Source organism: Aulonocara sp. 'chitande type north' Nkhata Bay, linkage group LG3, assembly GCF_057382095.1.
Source record: "Aulonocara sp. 'chitande type north' Nkhata Bay isolate Kocher_YH1m ecotype deep benthic linkage group LG3, A_spYH_male_GT1.1, whole genome shotgun sequence".
Classification (NCBI taxonomy): Eukaryota; Metazoa; Chordata; class Actinopteri; order Cichliformes; family Cichlidae; genus Aulonocara; species Aulonocara sp. 'chitande type north' Nkhata Bay.
In genome coordinates, this window is record NC_141346.1 from 2,834,256 (window position 1) to 2,858,092 (window position 23,837).

The following is a 23,837-nucleotide window of genomic DNA, read 5'->3' on the forward strand; positions in this document are numbered from 1 at the left end:
TACATACTGTATGTGTGACAGAGACACAGGATGTTAATATGTAAAAACATTTAATCTGGTTCATACAGCACCAACATCAGTGACATCAGGGGGATTATATGGATACATATGACACTGATGGAGGCAGCTGTCAATCACAGCACTGACAGGAAGTGTGGGTGTGGCCTCAGGGAGCTCTGAGGTCAGAGGGGGTCTTTCATGATGTTTGATGCTTCCTGACAGTCAGCAGCTTTGACCTTTGACCCACATGAAGCTAACATGTGACAGGACGCTCCGTGGAGATCCATCAGCACAGCAGAAACACGCTCGGGGTCATCATCATTATAAACCTCTAATGTTAGACAAACAGCTGCAGAACATCTGGCTGAGGTTAGTTAGCTGTTAGCTGTTAGCAGAGGAAGGCCAAAGCAAAGCTGCATCTTCATCTTCCTCAGGGCTGAATAACAACAGATACTGTATATACACAGGCTGCTCTTCATCACCAGCTCCTCCTCCTCAGACTGTTTCTTCAGCAGTCAGACGCTCCTCTTCATGGCTCCTGTTCCTGAGGACACAGAGGACAGAGCAGCTCAGCGCATGTGTCCACAGGACGATGTGTCTGTCTGCAGACGGTGACAGGGAGAGGGGCGGAGCAGCTGAAGGTGAACGGGCACCTCCACCCCAACAAGCTTAACACAACCAACCATATCAGTATAAACAACGCTGTCTCATCCTGTAACCTCACATTAAAATATGTTTTAGAAACTGGATGAAAGAGAAGGAGGGAGGGAGAGGACTTGAGGATGTAATACAACGTCTTAAAGACACAAAGAGCTGGATGACACCCAGCTCTGTCTGTCCATGAAGCCAGAGGACACACACCAATGAGTTAAACTGCAGGAATGTCTTAAAGACATAAAGTCCAGTGTTTAACCACTGAGAGCTGAGCTCAGCTGAGGTTTCAAAGCTGTGATATCAGCCGCTGATAAACTGCTCTGTACTTTTCTGTTTCCAGCCGTCATCTGTAACCCAGGTCAGCCACTCTGAGGGAAACACAAGCTGCAGCAGCTCTGAGCTCAGGAAGCTATATTTACTTATCTCGTGCACAACATTGTGCCGTCATTGCTGCAGCTGCCACCTGTTACCTGTGACCATCACCAGGTAACGTGGGCGTGTTTGCTGAATCAGCAGCAGGTGTCAAACAGCTGACAGGTGAGCAGCATGTATGCAGGTAGACTGAGGGCCTGTCGAGCTGATCGCTGGTGTCCTGAGGAAAATGTTTATGTTAGAGAAACACAAGGACACGAGAGCAGGTGGAACGAGACGACCGTTCGGTAAAAATGAGAATCTGCAGATGCAACACCTGGAGCACACAAATCTAACCGGTTAACGTGAAAACCAGTTAAACTGGAACCCCGGAGCTGTGAGCTCGGTGCACTCTGGTTCTGTGGCAGCTGTATGTGTCAAAGCCAAACACATTTTATTTTGAAAGGTAAAACTGAAACTGACCAGCATCACTCAAACACACACATGTTTGGACCATTACTGACCGAGGTAACGCAGTAAGTTCATTTACTTAGGCTCAGAAGGTTAGTACAGTAATCAGATTACACCTGCTCACATCAGGTGAGTGAGAGCTACCTTTGAGTTTCCAGCAGAGGAACAAAACCAAACCCAGAACCAGGAGAAGCCCAGAACCCAGACCTGCTACGACTGGGACCACGAGAGAGGAAGGAGGAGGACAGGTGGATGCTGGGAGAGGAGGGGAGGGAGGACACGTAAGAGGAGGAGCAAAGTTTGTGGAGGTGCTTGGAGGAGGAGGATGGATGATTGTAGGAGGATCTGCAGGAGAGATGATGAAGATGGTTCAGTCAGTTTATCATCAGGTCACAATGTTACATCATTTTTTAAACAGGAAGTGATGTCAGTGTTCTGACCTCTGACCCTCAGAGAGCTCTGAGGAGACTTTCCACCCTGATCAGTAGAACAGTAGAGACCTTCATCAGCCTGCGTGATGTTAGTGATGATTTATTTATTTTATTTATTTATTTATTGTCATTGTCAGAGAACAATGAAATTACGTTTGGGGCTTCTGTACAACCCGTAAATAAAATAATGAAGAAAATAATAAATACCCCTTAAAGCCCAAGTGTAAGTATTTAACCCAGTGTGACTCCAGTACAACAAGACAATCCTTAAACCAGTTCAATGCTATTAAGAAATTGAATATGGTTATTGTCCATGAGAGGGGGGTAGAGAATTCAGGAGACTCACAGCCTGTGGATATGTTGTGCTCTGGTTTATGACCAACAGAACTTCCTTTAATGTAGAAATAAGCTCTGACTGTGTCACCATTCCTCTGTCTGCAGCGCAGAATGACATCACTTCCTGTCCTCACAGGAAGTGCAGGGATCTCCAGGATGACAGCTTTATCTGACCATCAGAGACAAACAGAGTTAATGAGAGCAGAGTCACACAGAGACAGAGACACAGCTGGAACATCTCACCTGTAGTGTCTGATTGGACACTGAGGGAGACGTTGTCACTCTGCTGTCCAGAGGAGTCCTCACACCAGAACGTTTCACTGGGAGGACAAACAGCCACAACAGAGTAGGAACCAAGAAGCCTCCCAAAGCCTCCACAGTCCTCAGTGGGTCCTCCTCTGCTCCTCTTCACTGTCCATCCATCAGCTGTCTGTCCATCATCAACACAACTCAGAGACACTAAAGATCCTCTGAAGACCTGCTGAAGGTTTGGACTGACAGACAGAGACACTGGAGGACACACAGAGGTGATGAAATCATAACTATGTGTTGATTAAAGTCTAATATAAGCACAGTGCTGGTGTGCAGGGCTGTTAAATGCTGCTGACATGTTATACACTGTTATGTCTACATCAAGCTTTTAGCCTCATAATAAACAGATATTTGTGTTTGTCCTCAACATTCAGATCTTAGAGATGATGTGTGCATCAGCAGCATCACTAATGGAAGCACTTTAACGTGGAAAAAGCTCCTTTATCTCAGCTGTGATCTTTGGCTTTCAGAGGAACAAAGTGTGTTTTCTGTAAAGCTCAGATGGAACTTGGAGGACTAACATGCAACTGAGGCTGTGTTCAGGACTCTGTCACACTGGTGATGAAGAGCGGCACCAGCAGAGTGTGCACACACAACGGTCTGTGCTAATCACACATTCATTTCAAGAGTTTTCATTTACAAATGTTTGAGGAAATGGTTCATCAGCTCTGACTGTAGAGAAATGTTAGAATATGAAGAAGCTTATTTATTGTAATTCAAGCTCTTCAAGTCCAATGAATCACCTGAACAAAGGTAAGTGTTGAACTGTCACACACACACACACACACACACACACACACACACACACACACACGCGCGCGCACACACACACACACACACACACACACACACACACACACACACACGCGCGCGCACACACACACACACACACACACACACACACACACACACACACACACACACGCGCGCACACACACACACACACACACACACACACACACACACACACACACACACACAGTAAGTGTATTTGTGTTCTTGTTGGAGTCTCACTGATTGTTTTCACTTCATCTCCTCACCTGCAGAAACAGTCAGTGCAGACAGCAGCAGCACACACACACCTGCAACAGGAGGACAGAGTCAGTAAAGGTCAGAGGTCACTAAAGGTCAGAGGCTCCTCCACCACCTTGTGTACCTGCACAGGTGAGGAGCTTCTTTCTCTGTGTGAATATGACCAAACCGTCGTCTGTAACTGCAGTCATTACAAAACAACATGACAGTTAGAACAGTTAGGAGGGAGCAGAGTGTGAGCAGAGATAAGTGACGCAGAGAGAGGAAATGCTGCAGGCGTTGTGATACTGTATCACAACGCCTGAGAGGAGTCTCAGAGGAGAACTGTAGCTCAGAGTTACAGTTTTTTACAGACGCTAGGACACATGTCTCAATACTTAGGTCACTTTTGCAAAACTCTTCACACAATCCTCCTAACTGACCGTCAGCTTGGCAAAGCAGTTCATTTCACATTCAAAATGCACTACAACTACCAAAACACTTCATTCAGGTCTCAAATAAACTCATTCTTCCAGAACACTAGCAAAGGTTGACAGCCGACAAACACACTTTGTCACCCACAAAACAATGACCTAAAAAACACTAACAACATGTAGCATTACAGTGTTTTCTTGTGTAAAACAAGGACACATCTCTGTTTATAATTTCAATATATGTTACTGGAATGAATCAGACATCATGCAGAATTCGTTAATATTTGTTTATGTATTTTTATTTTTCTGCACTAAGTAATCCCAAAATACAAGAATTTGTATACACACCATCCACTGATACACATACAATAGTAATGCTAATCTACTCGGTCTTCTCCATTTGGCCACAGGTTCTCATCCACATCACATCTTATGTCATCTAGGGCAACACACCTAGGAAAGAATCTTCTGGCTGCCAGAATTGAAGGAGTTGAACAATTGAAGGAGTAACACCTGTGTAGATGTTCATCTACAATGAGAATCAGCTGTGGCTGGTTAAACTGCATTTTTAGATTTAAAATATGTTTCAATAAAATATTGCTGTTGCATTTTGCTGTCTTTTTAAGTTTTGCATTGTGTTATTGTTTTGGCCATAAGTTTAACAGTTTTGAAAACAGTATGTAAGCACATGCAAAATGTCCTGTACGTACAAAGATTTTTGGCAGTTGTTGTGTCTGAGTGAGAAGATGATTCATGAAATTTGAGAGATGTAGTCATTGAACGACTGGCGACCTGTAGCCCTGACCCCCATCGTAAGCAAATGCTTCGAGAAGCTGGTCAGGGACTTCATCTGCTCTGCACTACCCGACTCACTGGACCCTCTACAGTTTGCATACCGCCACAACAGGTCCACTGATGATGCCATAGCCCTGACACTACACACTGCCCTGTCACACCTGGAGAAGAGAGACACGTATGTGAGAATGCTGTTTGTAGATTACAGCTCAGCATTCAATACCATCGTTCCCTCGAAGCTGGACAGGAAACTGCAGGATCTAGGACTGAGCAGCTCCCTCTGCAGCTGGATCCTTAGCTTCCTGTCTGACAGACGCCAGGTGGTCAGACTGGGCAGCATCACCTCATCCCCCATCACACTGAACACTGGTGCTCCACAGGGGTGTGTACTGAGCCCTCTCCTGTACTCACTCTACACCTACGACTGCACAGCCACTAACAGCTCCAACATCATTGTGAAGTTTGCGGACGACACTACAGTGGTGGGTCTTATCACCAACGGTGATGAGACGGCTTACAGGGAGGAGGTCAGCGCCCTGACCCACTGGTGTCAAGACAACCATCTCACCCTCAACGTCGCAAAGACAAAGGAGTTGATAGTGGACTTCCGGAGGTGCAGAGAAGTACACACCCCCATCACCATCAACGGCGCTGCTGTGGAGAGAGTGAGCAGCTTCCGGTTCCTTGGTGTACACCTGGCTGAGGATCTTACGTGGTCAGTACACACAAACAAAACAGTGAAGAAGGCGCAGCAGCGCCTCTTCTTTCTCAGGAGACTGAAAAGATTCGGCATGAGCCCCCGCATCCTCAGGACCTTCTATCACTGTGCCATTGAGAGCATCCTCACTGGATGCATCACCACCTGGTATGGCAACAGCACCGCCTACAACTGCAAAGCTCTCCAGCGAGTAGTGCGGTGCTCTGAACGGATAATTGGAGGTGAGCTTCCCTCCCTCCAAGACATCTACAGGAAGCGGTGCCTGAGGAAAGCGGGGAGGATCATCAAGGACTCCAGTCACCCCAGCCATAAACTGTTCAGACTGCTTCCATCAGGAAGGAGGTTCTGCAGCATCCGGTCCCGTACCAGCAGACTGAGAGACAGCTTCTTCCATCAGGCCATCAGACTGCTGAACACTTCATAGACACCTCAGCTTCACTACTGGAACTTCAACATTATGCACTACATACTGTATATAAATGCCACTTGTTTTGCACATATTCAACTCTGTATATTTTATATATTTTATTATTATTATTATTATTTTATTTTATTTTTTTACTATTTAATTTGTAAAAATGTGTATACACACACACACATACACACACACACACACACACACACACACACACACACACACACACACACACACACACACACACACACACACACACACACGTAGGATAATATTTAGTATACACATCCAGAAATGCATACACTATTATATATTGTACATATATTTATTAGTTTCAGGTTGGCCATTCTTGTATTTTGCTCGTTTGTGTTGTTGTGTTTGCACATCTCTGTTGCTTGTGGGGCTCGCACACAAGAATTTCACTCGCATGTGCTGTGCCAGTGTGCCTGCACATGTGATGTGACAATAAAAGTGATTTGATTTGATTTGAATGCATTTTGTGCCAAAACAATGATAACTGGTCCTCAGTTTAGCCCACATAGACTTCTGTTGTGCTCACTGTGTGAGGAGTTTTGCAAACGTGACCTAAGTATTGAGAAATGTGTCCTAGCGTCTGTAAAAAACTGTAAACAAGTTTTTTTAAGCAAAACCATTAACGAATAACTAACCACATGTGCTTAATCAGCCAACGCCTCAGAGCACAGCAGGGAGAATTTGAATACTCTCCAACAACTGCTGCTTCAGAGAGATAGTTATGAAGAAAGACCCGTCCAAGAACTAGACCCCACCCTCCAGAAGAAATCGCCCAGTAGACTCTCCTAGTACAACATCGTCGGCTGGCAAACACAATCTATAAGTGACTGTCCAGCTTCAGTGTGAGGCTGTGGAGGAGCCCCGATGAAAACACCTCACCGAGGGACCTGGTCAGCTCTCTTACTGACAATGTGACCCGGCTTCATATAGAAAAGAAAACAGACTGCCATTGATCTCCAGGCCACGGATCACTTTGTGTGTTTGATATTCCCAACCTTACCCTGATCATGGACTGACTGGCATTTGCATTTCATGCACTTCTCACAGTGAAGCATCCCACGTCAGAGCTGGACACAGCTCTGATTCACTCTGCATGGTCTTCAAGTGTTGCTGTAAATCACAACATCAAGGTGAGCAGCACAGCCCTGTAGTCCTGCCACTATACCATTCATTTCTTAGGCCAAAGGCAAAGAAATGTGAGTACAGCACAGAGTGTGTGAGCAACAGAACAACTCGAGCCCACTTTGTCCACGCAGTCGTCTGTATAAGGCAAAAAGAATCAACCAGGATTTATCAAGTTATTTTCCTAAAATCTGTGCATGGCTGAAATGTCTGGTCAGTTTTTTTTTCAAATGTATTATTAGTGTTATTAACCTTTATTTAACCAGGAAGATCCCATAGAGATTAAAAACGTCTTTTTCAAGGGAGACCAAGATGGGCAGCAGCAAGTGTCTCACAGAGGCAAAACACACACAATTAAACAGAGGCAGCAAGAACACGCAAAAATACATCATAACTAAAAAAATACAATAAAATATGATAAAGTTCATTAAAATTCAATTTAAAAATTCAGTAAAAATGACAATCAATCTAAATGAAATAGTTGCATGTCATGGACCTCAACGGTTCTTAGTTTAGATGTAAAAGTACTTAATGAGATGAATTCTGTCCTTTTATGGTGCCACCCAGCTGTAGCTCAGGCGGCAGAGCAGGTTACTTTTGCCTTTTTCATACAACCTTCTTTTAAACTCAGACATAATCAATAAGGTTGGTGGTGACGACCCCCCCGGTCATCCTCCAAGACATCCAGATGACCACACACAGAATGACCAAACAATAAATGGTTTGGACTGAATCCTGTGCTGCTTGTGTGCGCTCTGTTGCCACCAGCATAGGCAGTCACAGCCTCGCTCAATGCAACGAGCTCATAGAGGGGATTTAAGGGCTCGTGGAAGTTTTACATTAGCATCCGGACTCTCTGGATGAGGAGTTAACTGGGCACATTTTGCATTAAGCTGTTTAAAATGTCAAAATCTCAAATGTGAGAAGTGAGATTTATTCCAGATTTGCTGTATAATCTATATATGCACTGAATTTGCTGCGTTTTGGTGAAAAATGCATCCTCTCTGAACACACTGTTGGAAAAAACTAAAATGGAGTTGATGTCAGAGAGCCGTTCTGTGAGAACAACCATCAAATGCTCCACCGTGTTGATTGGTCAGCTATATTTACACGCATCTGCGACATCGGAAAAATCAAACTTGAACATGAAACTGCAACGTTCCCACAGTCCTCAGTGTACACTGAAACAATATAAAGATAAAAATGCTGCCTAATTATTCATTTAGTGTGAAAGACTACATTCATAGCTGAGCCTAAAAAGCTTTTATTGTGATAAATATTAACAGATTAATGCTCATCCTCACAGCACTTCCACCAATAAAGCAATTTTGGTTGATTTTCATCCATTTAACTTCCCCGAGCTGTTGGTGATGGCACCCTGCTCTGGTGGGGGACACAGTCATGTCTTCCAAGCTCAGTTTCCTTGGGAAGACTGAGGATGAGACACATTCAGTCGAGTGCAGAGAGTCCATTTCTTGGCTGGATCGCTCTGTCGTAGCTACTCGGGTGGATTTGACTAAAACACTAGACGAGAGTTTATTTACAAGCACACAAAGACTAAGTGTTTAAGACGAGGGTCTACATTAGTGAAGTCCAGACAAACACACCTCCGTGCTCACAGGTGTACACAACCAGCAGCTGCTTACACGTGTGGAGGGATGAGTCTCAGGAGCTCAGTGAACTCCAGCGTGGTGTCTGACACGTGTGTGCGATATGGGTGGAGGTCTCAGCTCCGTCAGTGTTAAAGCTGGAGTTACAGCACTGAGCTAACCGCACCCCTGGCTGTGTGTCAGGGGGAGGGCTGGCTATTGTTTCTACTTCCTGTTTGTGTATGAGGCTCCGCCCCCTCCTGGGGTTTTTGGTTAAATCTAAAGAGGCTCAGTGGGAACTTCCTGTAGCTGCAGTGTAAGATTGTTTTGGGGGATGTTGCATCTATTTCAATAATAAATCTGTTGGAGGAATAAACCTTCCTTGTTTAAGCGTGGGCCGTGGTGTGTTCTCCTTTTGCTGGTGACGTCGTGATGTTTTCACTAATTTAAAAAAACACACTATATATGTGTATGTACAACACAGTCATGTAGTAGGTTGGCAGTATGCTTGTGCTGTGAGGTCTAACTCTATGTGTAGTGTATTTATTACGTACATTTTAGACACAGTGTCCTTAAACACAGTGTACACTGAAAGCGCGGGCCCCGCCCTGCATGGAGGCCTCGGGGACGAGCTTCACATGAACGAGCTTCACATGAACGAGCTTCACATGAACGAGCTCGATGACAGAATACGTGAGCGCTTTTAACAGCAGAGGACGGTTTGACTCACCGCTACTCAGTCTGTATGAAGCCACACCCATCTCTGTGTGTGTTTCTTACCGATTAAGAGGAGCATGATCTTCATCAGCCTTCATGAGCCTCACTGACAGCTGAAATCACCGACCGCTCTCAGAAACAGATCCGTTACTCTGCACACAAATAAAGACTTTCTCCTCCCTGGGCCCTTCACAATAAAAGCTCTTTGCAGTGTTGGAATCAAGATAAAGACAGACATATAAATGTGTATGTTTATCAAGGGAAACATGGAAGCAAGACAGAAAGAACAAGGTGGAGGTGAGAACAGGACACAGGTACTGCTGTCCAAGTAACCACACATGCAGCCCAGACATAAAGTGAACCGAGTCATTTATTTAACTACAGCGTCGGAGCCAAATCACCGAACCAGCCACTGGTTCCCACACTGACACTGAGTGTTGACTGAACTGAGCCTGTATCGACAGCTGTAACGCACAAAGCTACCTGAGGCGTTGCATTCTGCTCTCAGCTCAGATGTCCTGCTTTGTCCTTTACATAAAAGCAGTTCATGTTGCTTATTTTTATATTTTATTTATTTTATATTTTTTATATTTTATATCTTATTTATTTTATATTTTTATTAATTAGTCTTTTATGTTTTTATTTCATTGTTCCATAGTTTATTTATATTTCAGGTTTTATTGTGATTTTTATCTGTGAAAGTGCGACATAAACACATTACTCTTACTTTCCTATGATAAACAGCTAGATGGAGCCACGTGGCTGTTGTAACTCGACCGAGCCTTTACAGCAGAGCCCACAGAGACCAAACTCACAGTTAGAATAAGGACAGCTGTCCTCACATCAGCAGGAAACCACAGGAAGAAGAAGAAGTGAAGCAGAGGCTAAAAATACTGCAGGGCTGATAGAGAGGAAGCTGATGAGGGTGTGGTAGCAGATCACTCCTGTCACCAGCATGAATGTTATCACTAGTGGGCCTCATGTTTATTGCACCTTCACAGTGGACCTGTTGTAGAGACATCCTGTTCAAGGGAGGTGACTGGTGGCTGTAGCTTTCCTTAGAGTGGGAGGGGGTCAAGGATGAGCTGGACTGAAGGTGTAGGGACGTATGACGTGCTGTGAAATGTGTTTTGTGTGACAGTGGGTATATGTGAGGGCGGTGCTCAGAGATCAGCCTGGTGTTTGGAGTGTTTCCCTCCACATTGCAGTGTGTTCATTAAACCCACTTCAGTCATGCTCACCGAGGTGTCTGCAGGTTATTTTAAATCTTCCACAACAAGGCTGACAAATGTTCTTAGAGACGTTTTCCACTGCAAACATCAGCTTTGACTGTCAGTGGAGACATGACCGTGTGTAGATCAGTGATCAGGTTCATGGTTGGACTCAGTCGGAGTGTTTAAAGAAGAAGCCGAAGATACCGAGTGAACATTTCTCCCTTACACTTTGTCACCTCTGGGTCAAAGGCAGAGGCTGAAATCTGAATATCAAGCTGTAAATATACCCACCACACCATCATCACACAGATGTAGCTGTCAGCATCCTACATCATAGGATACAGCACAACATGTCAGGTTATGAGAGTTAAGAGCACCTGAGCTTCAGCAAAGATTCAAGGAATATTTATTTATATTTCCTATCATTTCATGTCTATTCCATCTCAAAGACAAGCATCTTAAACACAGAACATCCTTATAGAATATGATGTAACACTATAGATCAACTTAGCTCAGAATATATAAAGCATATAAACAGTTACAGCAATATGATGCAACAAACACAGCAGCTACTGATCCAAAATACTCAAAGCTTCATAGAACTGAAACCAACATTTATTTTAGCTCCATTCTGCTGCTGATACAGACTTTAGGTTTCTGAACATTAAACTTGTTGCTGCCTTTCATAGTGTGTTCATATTTGAACATTACCTAATGAGACTGATTCAGAGCAGGATTCAAACACATGCCAGATAAATCCAAGCTGTCAAGCTATCTAACCCGGTCACCTTCTCCCGGCCAATCAGGATTCATGCTGTGTCCCTCTGTGCATGTGTCACTATCCTCTGCAGATGCCTTCGATCACGGTCTGAGCTGGCAGACCATGGGGAGAGAGAGCGGACCCAAATGCAGACACACAGGGCTGAGGTGAATGTTTAACCAAAGGTGAGCCTTTATTTGGCTGAATGTGAATCTAAACAAGGCAGGAAGGAAATGAACAAAACATAAACAGGACAAACTAAACAAGAAAAACCTGGAAACACGGGAAAAGAAACGCAGGGGGAGATACTCAGGGGACAATGAACAGGAGACATGCAGATGAAACACAGAGGATGATCAGTGACAATGGAGCAGAGGGAAACTCACACTAGATATACTCAAGCAGCACAATAAGAGGAACAGCTGGGACTAATCAGACATGAGGAGGCCAGCAGGAAGAACAACAGAATACAGACTGTCAAAGTAAAACAGGAAATACAAGAACGTAGAGATGACAGGAGGTAACAGAAACAGCTAAACACTACAAATCATAACCAATGACCAGAACTTAACTAAGGCGATGAATATTAAATGATCACAAACAGTCACTAGGCTGTGATGCCTTTGTGCAGTCGTGCTCTTGATTATATAACTTTAGTTACATCTCTCTGCCTTATCGTTCCTGCTTTGCTCTCACGTCCTTATCTAGTCTCATCTACTTTCTCCTTTTACCCTGGAAGAGTCTCACAGTCTGTTCTCTCAATCCGAAAAGAGGAATTATGGATTTGACCAATTAGCCTGTGATACTTGGCCCACAGGCAGACACTTCCACATTGTCAGCTCAATAGTGTTTTTATTTTATTTGCAGCTGGGTTCCTGCGGTTTCTGGCACCTGCCCTGGATGCAGCCATCTCTCCCCACATTGCTGGATCTCAGTTCAAAGACAGTTTAAATGAGGTGACAGCTGCAGGTTATTTTCGTCCTTTCAGTTTAAGACAGTACGACGTCTTGTTCCTGTTTTTCTCTGTGGTCACTTCTCAGAGTTGCAGAGATAAAAATGTGCAAACAATGAATTTATTGACACTAAAGATAAGAAACGTGTTGAAGGACAGTTTGACACCTCAGCTGTGAGTGAGCTGTTTCCACATTAAAAACAAGTAACCATAGCGATAAGATCAGCTCTGTGTCTGTCTCGTCTTTCTTGGAGGTGTGATGTTTGTCTTTATTCTGCTTGTTCCTGTTTCCATCACAGCTTATTGGTGCTCACACTCTAAGGCTGTAGCTGAGCTCAGACTGTTAGCACTCTCAGGCTAACCTCAGCAGCACAGAATAAACCGTAATAAACAAATCATTCTCTCATCAGCCACAGTTCACACTCCTGGATCACTTCAATCCTGTTTCTGTGACTGACTCTGTGTCACTGAAGTATCTGCTCTGTAATGTTTCACTGTTTTATTAAAGCATCACAGAATCAGAGGAGTCAGGTCTTACTCAGAGACCGTTTGATCCAGTTCAGCCTTTCATTCCCGCTCTCACAAAGTACTGCTCACACTGGGTTCTGCTGACACTGATAGACTTCCTGCTGGGCCTGAACACCTCCACACTGATCCTGGACTTTCTGATGGAGACGCCTCAGACAGTCCAGATCCAGCAGGTGGTGAGAACAGCTGAGACGATCATTGGAGCCTCCGACCCACAGAGAGTGATGAATCCACAGACTCACTGCTTTAACAGGAACATTAGAATATTGATTTTTCTATCTTGGCTGGAGGAAGCTGGGTTTCTGCACCATCCAATCAGAAACCAGCATCCACCCTGAGACCTGGGTCTGTGACAGGAAGTCCATAAACAGGCAGACCCTCAGCAGCAGGCTGACCTCTGACCTCTGAGACAGAGGGAGGAGTTTGTGTCAGCAGGGGACGCTGCAGCATCGCCTGAGAGCTGTAAGAACAACACCAATAAACAGGAAGTGAAAGTCACACTTCAGCAGACCGCCACCCTCTGCAGGAAGCTGAGATAAGAAGCAGCCAATCACAGAGCAGGAGCATGTGACTTCCTGTTTTTGTACTGTGACAACAGCTCCTGGACAGAGAGCAGCTTTCTAAAGCAGAAAGAAACACTTGGTCCCTCCGTTGAGGGACGATGCTGTGAATGTCCAGGTGTCATGTGACCCACCTGATGTACAGAGTCAGGTGCTGCTGCATCCACACAGATCCATGTGAAACAGCTGGATCATGTTTGCTCTGCTGGAAACAGAAACACTGATTTAAATGAACCTGAAACGCTTCATGTATAAAGGCTCGTGCACCCACTGAGCCCTGCTCTCAGATCTGTGAGGCTTTAACAAACAACAGTTTAATCATGTGCAGCATCTTCTGTCAGTGTGGAAGGTCTCACACTTTCCTGAATGTTGAACCCTGAACTCCATGTCAGCCTGGATATAAATACAGACCTGCCAGCTGTGATAGACCCCAGCCTCTATGGATCTTGTACTCAGAGCTTGTTCTTGTGCTGCCATGATTAGTGCCTCTGTGCTGTCTTTCAGTCCAGCTTTGTCCAGCCACTGGTAGGATTTCTGGATATCAGCCACCTCCTCTATCTGCCGGTGGTACATACCGTGCAGGGGCCTGTCCTTCCATGATGGTTCCTCGTCTCCCTCCTCTTTCTTGGGTTTCTGCTGCCTGAGGTATTCACTGAGCACTCGGTCAGTTGGGGCCATCTTCGTGATGTACTTGTGGATGTTCGTTGTCTCATCCTGGACTGTGGTGCTGACACTCACCAGTCCCCGGCCCCCTTCCTTCTCCTTAGCGTACAGCCTCAGGGTGCTGGTCTGGGGGAGAAACCCTCCATGCATTCCTGGTCTTGACATCAGTGGCTTCTATCTCCTCCTTTGGCCAGCTTATTATCCCAGCAGGGTACCTGATCACAGGCAGGGCGTAGGTGTTGGTAGCCCGGATCTTGTTCTTACCGTTCAGTGGGCTCTTCTGTAGTTGGATGGGGCCGGTCCCCTGTGGTCCTGGGATCAGGACCAGCTTCAGTTAGCCATTCCAGGAGCTATCCAACACCAGGTGCTGTCATCGACCGAACATCAACCGAACTGTCAGCAGTGATTTAATGACTTTCTGGTCTCTGTGAAAATGATTTCCACATCATGTATATATTTACTGCTGTATGTGTCACAGCAGTCAGGGCCTTTATAAGCACAGTGCATACAGACAAAAGTACTGAACTGAACAATTTCAGGTTCTGTTTTCCATCATGTGTCATTTATTAATATGGAAGCACTGAGAATGGATGGATGGTTATTTCATTTATAATTATATTTCATTCTCTGTATCTTCACCACACATGTAACTGGGTGTGGGTACTGTAAGTGCAGTGGATGCTTACATTGTACTCACTGCAACATATTCATAGCACAGACTCAGCACACTGTGTTAGAGGCTGGGATGAGGTGAGCCTGGTCCTTGATTGTCATCTATGTCCAGTAGAGAACGACTGTGTGCACTCACATATTAAATGAACTGAAATCAGTGTGATCTCCAGTCAGAGCAGAGGCCGTGATAAAAGGAATGATCAGCCTAATCAGCCTGTCTCAGTTGTTTTAACTCTCAGCATCACAAAGTACTGTGGTAACATCTGGACTGACGAGTTTACTGTCAGCATTTTAATCGATAGTTTAAAGGCTGTAGGTTGCAGCCGTTGCTCTAACACTGCATAAATGTAACAGGGCTCAGTGCTGGTTCTAACAGTCTGAGCTGTTTCAGGCTTCATTTGTGAAGAGCACAGCAGCTTACAAACACGTGGCTGGGCCTGGACCGCCCTAAAGGAGTGTTTGTTAAAGCCTGCAGTGAATCCAGCAGCAGAATGATGGAAATGCAACACAGCAATGATGAAGAGGAGCAGCATTAAAGCCAAATCAAGTCCAGTTCATACAGTTAGGTCCATAAATCAAATAAGGGAAATCAAAATGTTGGTTAGCTGCATCTGTCTGCACCCTTAATGCTCTGTGGTTGCTATGGTAACGTGTAAACATTTCTTTCAAAATAAGACACACGACTATAACACAGGAAAAGACCCAGGGAAACCGAGTTAACGATAAAAACTCTGAAAACCATAAATTTCACACTGAGCCTCGACTCTCACGGCCCGGTCCGTGGCCCGGGGGTTGGGAACCACTGCATTAACACATGGGTAGTTCAGGCAGCACGTCATTTTCATTGTTACTGCTAATAGTCTTTGTGAAAAGCACATGGATGTGAAAATCATGACAAAGTATTTAATTTAATTTCAACAGCTTTTCCACATGCCCCTGGGCAATGTTCCCTCTGAGCTGTGCGAGTGCGCAATTGCGCACTGCTGGCATGGTGTCTGCGCGTTGCGCACAAAAAAAAAAATTCTAACCTGAGTTGTGTTTTAGCAAAGCGGCTGATGTGGAGTGAAGCCACGTTAATGACAACGTGTACAACCATCGGAGATGTGAGCAGGACAGACGGAACAACTGACGGACAAAGTGTGGACTTTGTACCAGTTTTTAAATTGTGTTGATCGGCCGCGTAAAACCAGAGTTATGATAAAATATCTGCAGTGTTTGGTTTTCTTCCTGAATACTGTCGTTGTTTATATTTACTGCGGGAAGAAACGGGAAAAACGGCGTTTTAGAAGGAAAACGCTCGAAAGCCTGTGAGCAAAAACAAAAACAAAACACCTCCACCCTTTCCTATTGGTGGAAAAATGTACCATGTGGACCAATCAAAAAATGATAAGGCAACATGGCATTTAGTTGTTTAGGGAGGGGGAAGTTTTAGGAGTGACGGCGTGTTTGAGATGTGAGAGATTCGAGACGTTTAGCGCAAATCTTGTGTAGTTAGTGTGTAGTTAGTGTGTAGTTAGTGTGTAGTTAGTGTGTAGTTAGTGTGTAGTGTAGTCAGTAGTCTTGTTGTGTGTGTCAGAACAATGAGGCGACTGCTGAGTGTTACAGGTGTTACAGCAGTGACACATCTGCTGCTGTCAGGCCTGCAGGTAGAAAGTTCAAGTTATTTTTACTTCCAATAGTGTTAACATGCTGCACAGGTCATGAACAAGATTTTATTTTTCATTGTAAGTGGGATAAAGCAGTTAGTTAATTAAAGCAGTTAATTAAAAGTAGTGTAACATAAATGCTGTAATTTGATTACTTTAATAAACATGTAACTTGGATGGATTGGATGCTGGCGTGACCACAGTGCACACATCTGCTGTCGCTCACAGTGGTCCAAGGAACGCTCAGTTTGTGTGTTCAGACACATGAAACATTACAGGGAACACTGCCCCTGGGACACTAGCAGAAACACTTTGCCACACACACACACACACACACACACACACACACACACACACACACACACACACACACACACACACACACACACAACAACAACAACAACAACCTTTATTTATAGAGCACATTAAAAGCCTTAGGCATACCAAAGTGCTTTACAAAAAACAATAAAATAATACAGTTAAGAGCATTAATATCAAATATAATAAGAACAGCAGACAATGTTCACAGTAGAAAGCCACTAATAAAATGGACTGCAGCACATAGATTATAGCAGACCCAGTGCCGCATGATAGAGAACACCAAGAATGAAGGAATAGTAAAAAGTTAATGCAATAGGTCGCAGTTAACAGTCAGCATTTAACGGGTAGAAAAGGCAAGTTCAAAAAGATAAGTTTTAAGGCGTGCTTTAAAAGAAAAAATAGAATCAGACTCCCGAATGCCAATCGGGAGGCTGTTCCATAACTCAGGTGCAGCAAAGGCAAACGATCGATCGCCTCTAGATTTCAACCGAGATCTGGGCTGAACTAACAATAACTGCGAGGATGACCTTAAAGCCCTGGCAGGGACATAAGGGTTTAAAAGTTCCTTAAGATAGGTTGGTGCAGTATTATTGATAATTTTAAAAGTAAGCAGCAAAATTTTAAATTGAATACGGTATTTGATAGGCAGCCAATGCAGCTCAGCAAGAACCGGAGTAATATGGTCAAACTTCTTGGTTTTAGTTAGAATACGTGCCGCAGCATTCTGAACTGTCTGTAATCTATGTAGAAGGGTAACATGGAGACCAGAATAGAGTGAGTTACAGTAATCTAGTCTTGACGTTACAAAAGCATGAATGAGCTTTTCTAAGTCATTATACGGGATATAGTGTCTGGCCCTGGAGATGAGACGAAGCTGATAAAAACTAGATCTGACAACAGCAGACACCTGTTTATCAAGTTTAAAGGAGCTGTCAAACAAGACACCCAGATTCCTGACAGTATCAGAGAAAGAACTAGTAAGAAAGCCAAAGGCATCTTGAAGTTTGGCGCGAAGGGCATTACTGCCAAAAATCATGATTTCAGTCTTTTTTTCATTGAGAATAAGAGTATTTGCCAACAGCCATTTCTTGACCTCACTCATGCACTCACGAAAGTTATTTAAAGATAAAGCGAGATCATCATGTAACTCAAAATAAATCTGGATGTCATCCGCATAATAGTGAAAAGCAATGTGGTATTTCTCAAAGATAGCGCTTAAAGGAAGCATATACAGTGAGAAAAGGGTCGGGCCTAACACAGATCCCTGGGGGACACCACAGCAAACAGGTACAGGGGAAGAGGAAGATGAGGCCAGATGTACCGAAGAAAGCCGATTGGAGAGGTAAGATTTGAACCAGTCCAAGGCAGTGCCCTTAATGCCAACAGAGTGCTCTAATCTTGCGACTAGGATGTTATGGTCAACCATATCAAATGCAGATGAAAGATCCAATAGAACTAAAACAGAAGGACGACCATTATCAGCCATAAGTAAAAGATCATTAAAAACACGAAGCAGCGCTGATTCAGTGCTATGATGTTGTTTAAAGGCTGATTGGAATTTATCATTTATATTATTCTCGTCCAGGTAGGTCTGCAGTTGAAGTAGAACCACCTTCTCAAGGATTTTAGCCAAGAAAGGAAGCTTGGAAATCGGTCTATAGTTGGCAAAATCACTATGATCCAGGTTATTTTTCTTTAAAACGGGTTGAATAAAAGCATGTTTAAGAACTGAAGGTACATAACCAGAAAGCAAGGAGAGGTTCAATATAGACAATAGACAGGGTCCAATTACATTAAAACAATCCTTGACTATACGAGATGGAAGAACATCATGTACACAATTAGTATTGTTTAGTTTCTCAGTTATACGCTTCAGAGTGGGAAGTGAAATTAATCCAAATTGATGTAAGGCAGCAGAACAGTCAGGATTAGACATACTGTCAGCCACCAAAGGAAGCGTAGATCTAAGAGATAAAACTTTATCTAGAAAGTAGTTTGAAAATTTTTCACAGAGACCTGGGGAGCACGAGAGTGGCATAGAGGGACGAGGATTCACCACTGAGTTAAAAATTTTAAATAGGATGCGAGGATTGTCACCATTAGAAGTAATAATCTTAGCGAAGAAGGCTGCTTTAGCCATTCTGGCAGCAGATTGGAATTTCGAGCGGCTAATACGTAAAATGTCATATGATGACTGGAGTCTATCATTCCTCCACCTCCTCTCATCGCGCCTGCACAAACGCCGTAGAACACGGACAGAATCGTTTAACCAGCATTGCGAGTAGGTTCTGGGGCGTTTGTGTTTGATAGGTGCAACAGTGTTAAGAATCGAGGAACATGTAGTTAAAAAAGTATTGGTAAAATTCTCAAGTGTGTGTGGGATAAAACAGTCCGACATATTAAATGAAGAATTAACAAAAGATGTAGAGAAGTTGACCACAGTATCGGCGTTAATAGTCCGAGTAGGATGGAGAGGAACCTCCAAGTAAGGTTCCACACACACACACACACACACACACACACACACACACACACACACACACACACACACACACACACACACACACACACCAGTCCTCCTATAACAAAGTCAAATTGTCAGGAAGCAGATGTGTGATCTCCACCCATGAGCTCAGGGACCTCAGAATGTCTCCACTGATTTCTGCTCTCAGAGCTGATGTTTGACTCTTTATAACATCTTTAAGAACTCATATCTGAGTGAATGTTTCAGCTTTAACGAATCCTCTGAGGGTTCACACGCTGACGGCCACTGATTGGTCCACTCAGTCACATGGGTCAGAACCAGGAAGCTGTGAGTCACAGAGTAATGGGTGGCTCTGTCAGAGGTCATCATATAATGAATTGCAGCAGTTCAGCCTAGAAGATCACAAGACATCTGCTCACACCTGGATGAATCCAGCTGTGTACAGCCAAAGAGAGTGTTGCGACTTTCATCCATAAATAAAGCCGCGGCCGGCTGAGTTGGTTGTGTCCCTGTGACGCGCCTCCAATAATCCATAATGAGTCGTACTTGTACTTTGCGCATTTATTTTAAGGACAAAACAAAACAAACTTTTGTGCTTTGAATCAATTTACAAATAGCGCATGGATTAACTGATGTGCCAAAAAATGCCGGTCAACATAAAAGTTTGCCCACAAACCACTCACCCAACACACCTGGGCCCTGTTTCAGGAAGCCGGTTTAGAAAACTCAGAGTGAAAAACGATACTCAGGGTTGAGTAACCCCGAACTGTCCAACTCGGAATATTCGGTTTCAGAAAGGCTGATAACAATTAGTTCAGTCAACGCGGAGTTGCTTTAACCCCAAGTGAAGCGCGCGGACGAGGATACATAAAGCCCTGATAAGCGGAGCACAGATTAAGTGAGTCACCATGGAGACGGAGGGAAAGAAGGCGTGGTCAATGTATTTCACAGCGCTTGAGGCCGAAATTCTGATGGCAGCATATGCCGATAACATGCAAATTCCACGGAAAAAAGTAACACAGCCTCAGCTGCAAAAGACAGGGAGCATGCATGGCAAAACATAGCCGACAGAGTCAATGCGTGAGTGTTAATTTAAACATTGATCTAGGGATTTCCACCCATTTAACACGTTATTTTATTATATTTCATTTGTTATTTTATACATTTTATTTTGTGACGTGATGTGAGCGCAGGTGCAACCCAACAGGCCCCAAACGTTCCTGGCAGCAAGTAAAAATGAAATATAAAAATATAGTCCAAACAGGTAAGGTGTAATTGTATTATGAGCCATAGTGCTTGGTCTGTTTGTCCCATGTAAATCAATTGCAGTTAGAGGTTACATTAATTTTCTGTCTGTAAGCACTTATTGAAATTATCTGAGCACATTACAAGTACATATTTGCTTACTCTGTATGCTCAAATGTGGCCCGTTATAGCCAACAGAAAAAAAGCGGAGGCCCGAAAAACAGGTGGGGGTCCTCCACCACCACCACTCACAGAGGCTGAGCAGTTGGCCCTCAGCCAAAACAGTGGGCGCCCTGTGGCCGAAGGCATCTCTGCGGGGACATCCTCTGAGGCAATAAGCCCGCAAGACACAAGTGCCTACATAGGGGGTAAATTCAAAATAATACATGATGTGCATACATCCTTTCTTCACAGTCACCTTCGCAGTGCGACTCATTCATTTGATAAACTCTTTACCATAATGGATTATTTTGTAGTGAAGTTATTTTCCGACTGATTTTGCCTTCCCTCAGTCTTGGTTGTCTTTGAGAGCATAATGACAATGAAGTGTAAGGTGACTGGTATGTTTGTTAATTGCCATTTGGTCCCTTGTAAGTCATAAGTGACCTGTATAAACCTCATATTCTATCAGTTGATGGTGGTGGTGTACTGCATCTGGTGCAGCCTCCTGTTGAGCCAGACCAACATGCAGTTGTGAGTAATACTCCACAGATTATATGAGTTTACAGTAGAACAGCAATGTTGTTTATTTCTTTACTACAGGAAAATAATGAAGAAACATTGACAGCTGTTACAGAGGAGGAAGCAACAGAGACACTTTATGAGGTTTACATCTTTTAATACTTTGTGTACAGGAAATACAGGCGACCAATAAAGCCAGTTGAACAAAAAATCTGTTTATTCTTCTTTCAACATGTTGAGGTGATGGGTCAAAAGAAATGATTGTGACATATGGTGTCTCTGACTGCGCTTCCATCTTGTATGTCCGTGGGAGGGTCAGGATGTTCATGGTTTGGATCACTGCTGATGTTTGGTTCAGAAGGACAGTGTTCTCCTCTAATTGTGGCAATGTTGTGTAGAATCACACATGCCACAATAATGTCACATGCCCTTTCTGGGGTGACCCTGAGTCTTTGCAGGCACTGGAACCGGGCCTTAAGCATTCCGATAGTCATTTCAATTCTGGCTCTTGTCCTGCAATTAGCCAGATTATATCGCTGCTGTGGGCCCGGTTCAGGGTCAGAGTAAGGGGTAAGCAAATAGGGTAAACATGGATACCCCCTATCACCAAGCAAGTAGCCAGTGAACTCTCCTAAGACAGAAGGATACGCTTCAGTTCAAATGTCCCTGAAGCAATTGGTCTTTATATATTTTAAAGTATTCTCAACTCACCATGTCCAAATTTTGTGCTCAGTGTACATTCACGGAATATTTGTGAGTCATGGACAGAGCCTGGCCACTTGGCTTCCACATTTGTGATAATGTTGGCAGCATCACATATGATCTTCACAGTGCAGAGAACACAAATTAGCATCCATTACTATAATGAAATAATCTGTTAGTTTGACATGCTACAGGGAACTATGTACCTGTACATTAATGCTGTGGAAAGACTTCCTGTTCACATAGTCTCCTTCATTTACTGAAGGAGCAATGATTGGAATGTGAGTGCCATCTATACAGCCAATCACGCCTGGGAACCCTGAAAATAAATGTAAAATTTAAGTAGTAGTTCAAGTATCACCACATCATAAATTAAGTTTTGTTCATCCTGCTACCTGCAATTTTGTGGCATCCCTCTTTGATAAATCTTGTGGGTCTATGACCGGGGAACACCACAAACGAGTACAGGAGACGTTTCAGTGCAACTGTAACATTCCTGACTGCCCGACAGACGGTAGCCTTGGAAACGTGCTCAGCGTCACCAATATTATACAGAAAGCTCCCGTTTGCAAAAAACTGAAGTGCAATACAAATAATATGCACAGAACTGAGAGAATGTCCGCGATGTGTCACATGCGTAATATATGGCCTGAGGATGTTATCCAAATAAATTATAGATTGTGCTGAGAAACGGTAACGTTCGCACAGAAAATCATCAGGAAATGATAAAATGTCCAAACGCGCTCTGATCACTCTCTCCCGGCGGAGAGCTCTGCGGAGAATTTGGGCTTCAACATCTACTGGCTCTTCAAGGAAGGGGCACGCCATGTCCGACACTTCCTACTGTCAGGTTTCCGACAAAGGGGCGGAGACAGTCAGGGTTAGTTGTAGTAAACCTGCTAGGGGGCAGGTTAGCTTCACGGAGTGTGTTGTCATAGTGACTCACTGAGGCTGCAGCTGAACTCGCTTTGTGAAACCGAAAACCCAGAGTTTTCGTTAACTCAGGGTATACTTACTCAGTTTTTCCACTAAACCGGCTTCCTGAAACAGGGCCCTGCTGCAAACACCGACATCAGGTAAATAGACTGTGACCACACCCACATGCCATCACCTGAGACGCAGGTAAAGCTATACACCTGTGCCACCAAAACAAAAAGGAAAAACATAAACATTGACTTTGGCTCTTACAGAGAGGTCAGCTGATCACAGCCTGCCCAGGGATGGAGATAGGTTACAGTCCCTGACTGAGAGCAGTGGTGCATGGTGGGTAAGTAACGAGTGCAGCCACAGAGGTACAGACAACCACTCAGCCTCACACTGACCGGATCTCTGTGGGAGGGTTGCATGATGTCCCTGCACGAGTCTCTGTGCCTTTATGTAAAACACAACAGTGATATTATTACACCGGTCATCTGAAACTAAAGGACACGTCCACACTGAAAATAAAATGGAGCACTGTGCTGCACCTGAATGTTATAAAGACTCTACCCACATGGAACGAACACACCTGTAATCCTGAGGTTAACGGTGTACAACAATGACGTACCATAAATATGACCTGTGAACTTAGCGTCCATACCCTGAACAAAGCTCTCTGGGCACTCTAAGTATCCTCGCTCTAGTAATAAAAACCATGTGACCTCATACAGGTTTTTGTTTGGCTAGGCCAAGAAATCAGCAGTTGGCTTACAGCAGCAAACGTTTGGTCCTTTGAGCTCACGGACCAGTGTTCAGAGTCAAGCTCATTCTACCAGAGATGTCACATGTTTATTTTTATGGCCACTAAACCACACAGACCGCCTGTAACAGGGAGCTGCTCTTACTGGACTGTATATTTATAACAATGCTTTGAATGTGTTAATAACTCCAACACCAAACCTGGTCATACTCTTCACAGCTGAGGTGTTTAATCAGTGATGGAGACTCTGTGTGTGACGTCTGCTGGATTCACTAGGATGGTATTTATGTATCAGCCACTGTGCTGCACCACAACCTACTCACCTCACAAGCTCCACCCTC

At 44.0% G+C, this 23,837-nt stretch overlaps 2 protein-coding genes across 3 annotated transcripts in view; both read right to left on the reverse strand.

The window, feature by feature from the left end:
* Positions 1-37: 37 nt before the first annotated feature.
* Positions 38-23,837, reverse strand: part of LOC147333495 (muscle M-line assembly protein unc-89-like) — a 51,172-nt gene continuing 27,372 nt past the window's right edge. The window contains exon 11 of the transcript XR_015125559.1: positions 38-419. The gene's annotated coding sequence lies outside the window, so the exon portion shown is untranslated. The remainder of the gene's footprint in view (positions 420-23,837) is intronic.
* Positions 412-14,958, reverse strand: LOC147333496 (uncharacterized). Of its 2 annotated transcripts, XM_086268026.1 has the most exons (7): positions 9,453-14,958; positions 3,596-3,637; positions 2,487-2,753; positions 2,270-2,412; positions 1,917-2,007; positions 1,621-1,821; positions 412-544 (listed from the first exon to the last, which is right to left on the reverse strand). In XM_086268026.1, exons 1-7 carry the CDS (start codon positions 9,475-9,477, stop codon positions 516-518), a joined length of 798 nt encoding a protein of 265 aa, XP_086124152.1. In that variant the 5' UTR covers positions 9,478-14,958; the 3' UTR covers positions 412-515. The 2 variants fall into 2 exon arrangements, with proteins under 2 accessions (XP_086124152.1, XP_086124147.1); XM_086268021.1 differs by lacking the exon at positions 1,917-2,007 and having other exon boundaries at positions 2,254-2,412.

Bases quoted from the DNA above. Each gene is read 5' to 3' on its own strand.
- LOC147333496 (XM_086268026.1), bottom strand. From the start codon at position 9,477: ATGAAGATCATGCTCCTCTTAATCG. The intron at 2,413-2,486 runs GTGAGATGTTCC...TCTGATGGTCAG, and splicing joins TGTCCAATCAGACACTACAG to ATAAAGCTGTCATCCTGGAG. The intron at 545-1,620 runs GTAGCTCTCACT...CTGTGTCCTCAG, and splicing joins CCTCTGCTGGAAACTCAAAG to GAACAGGAGCCATGAAGAGG.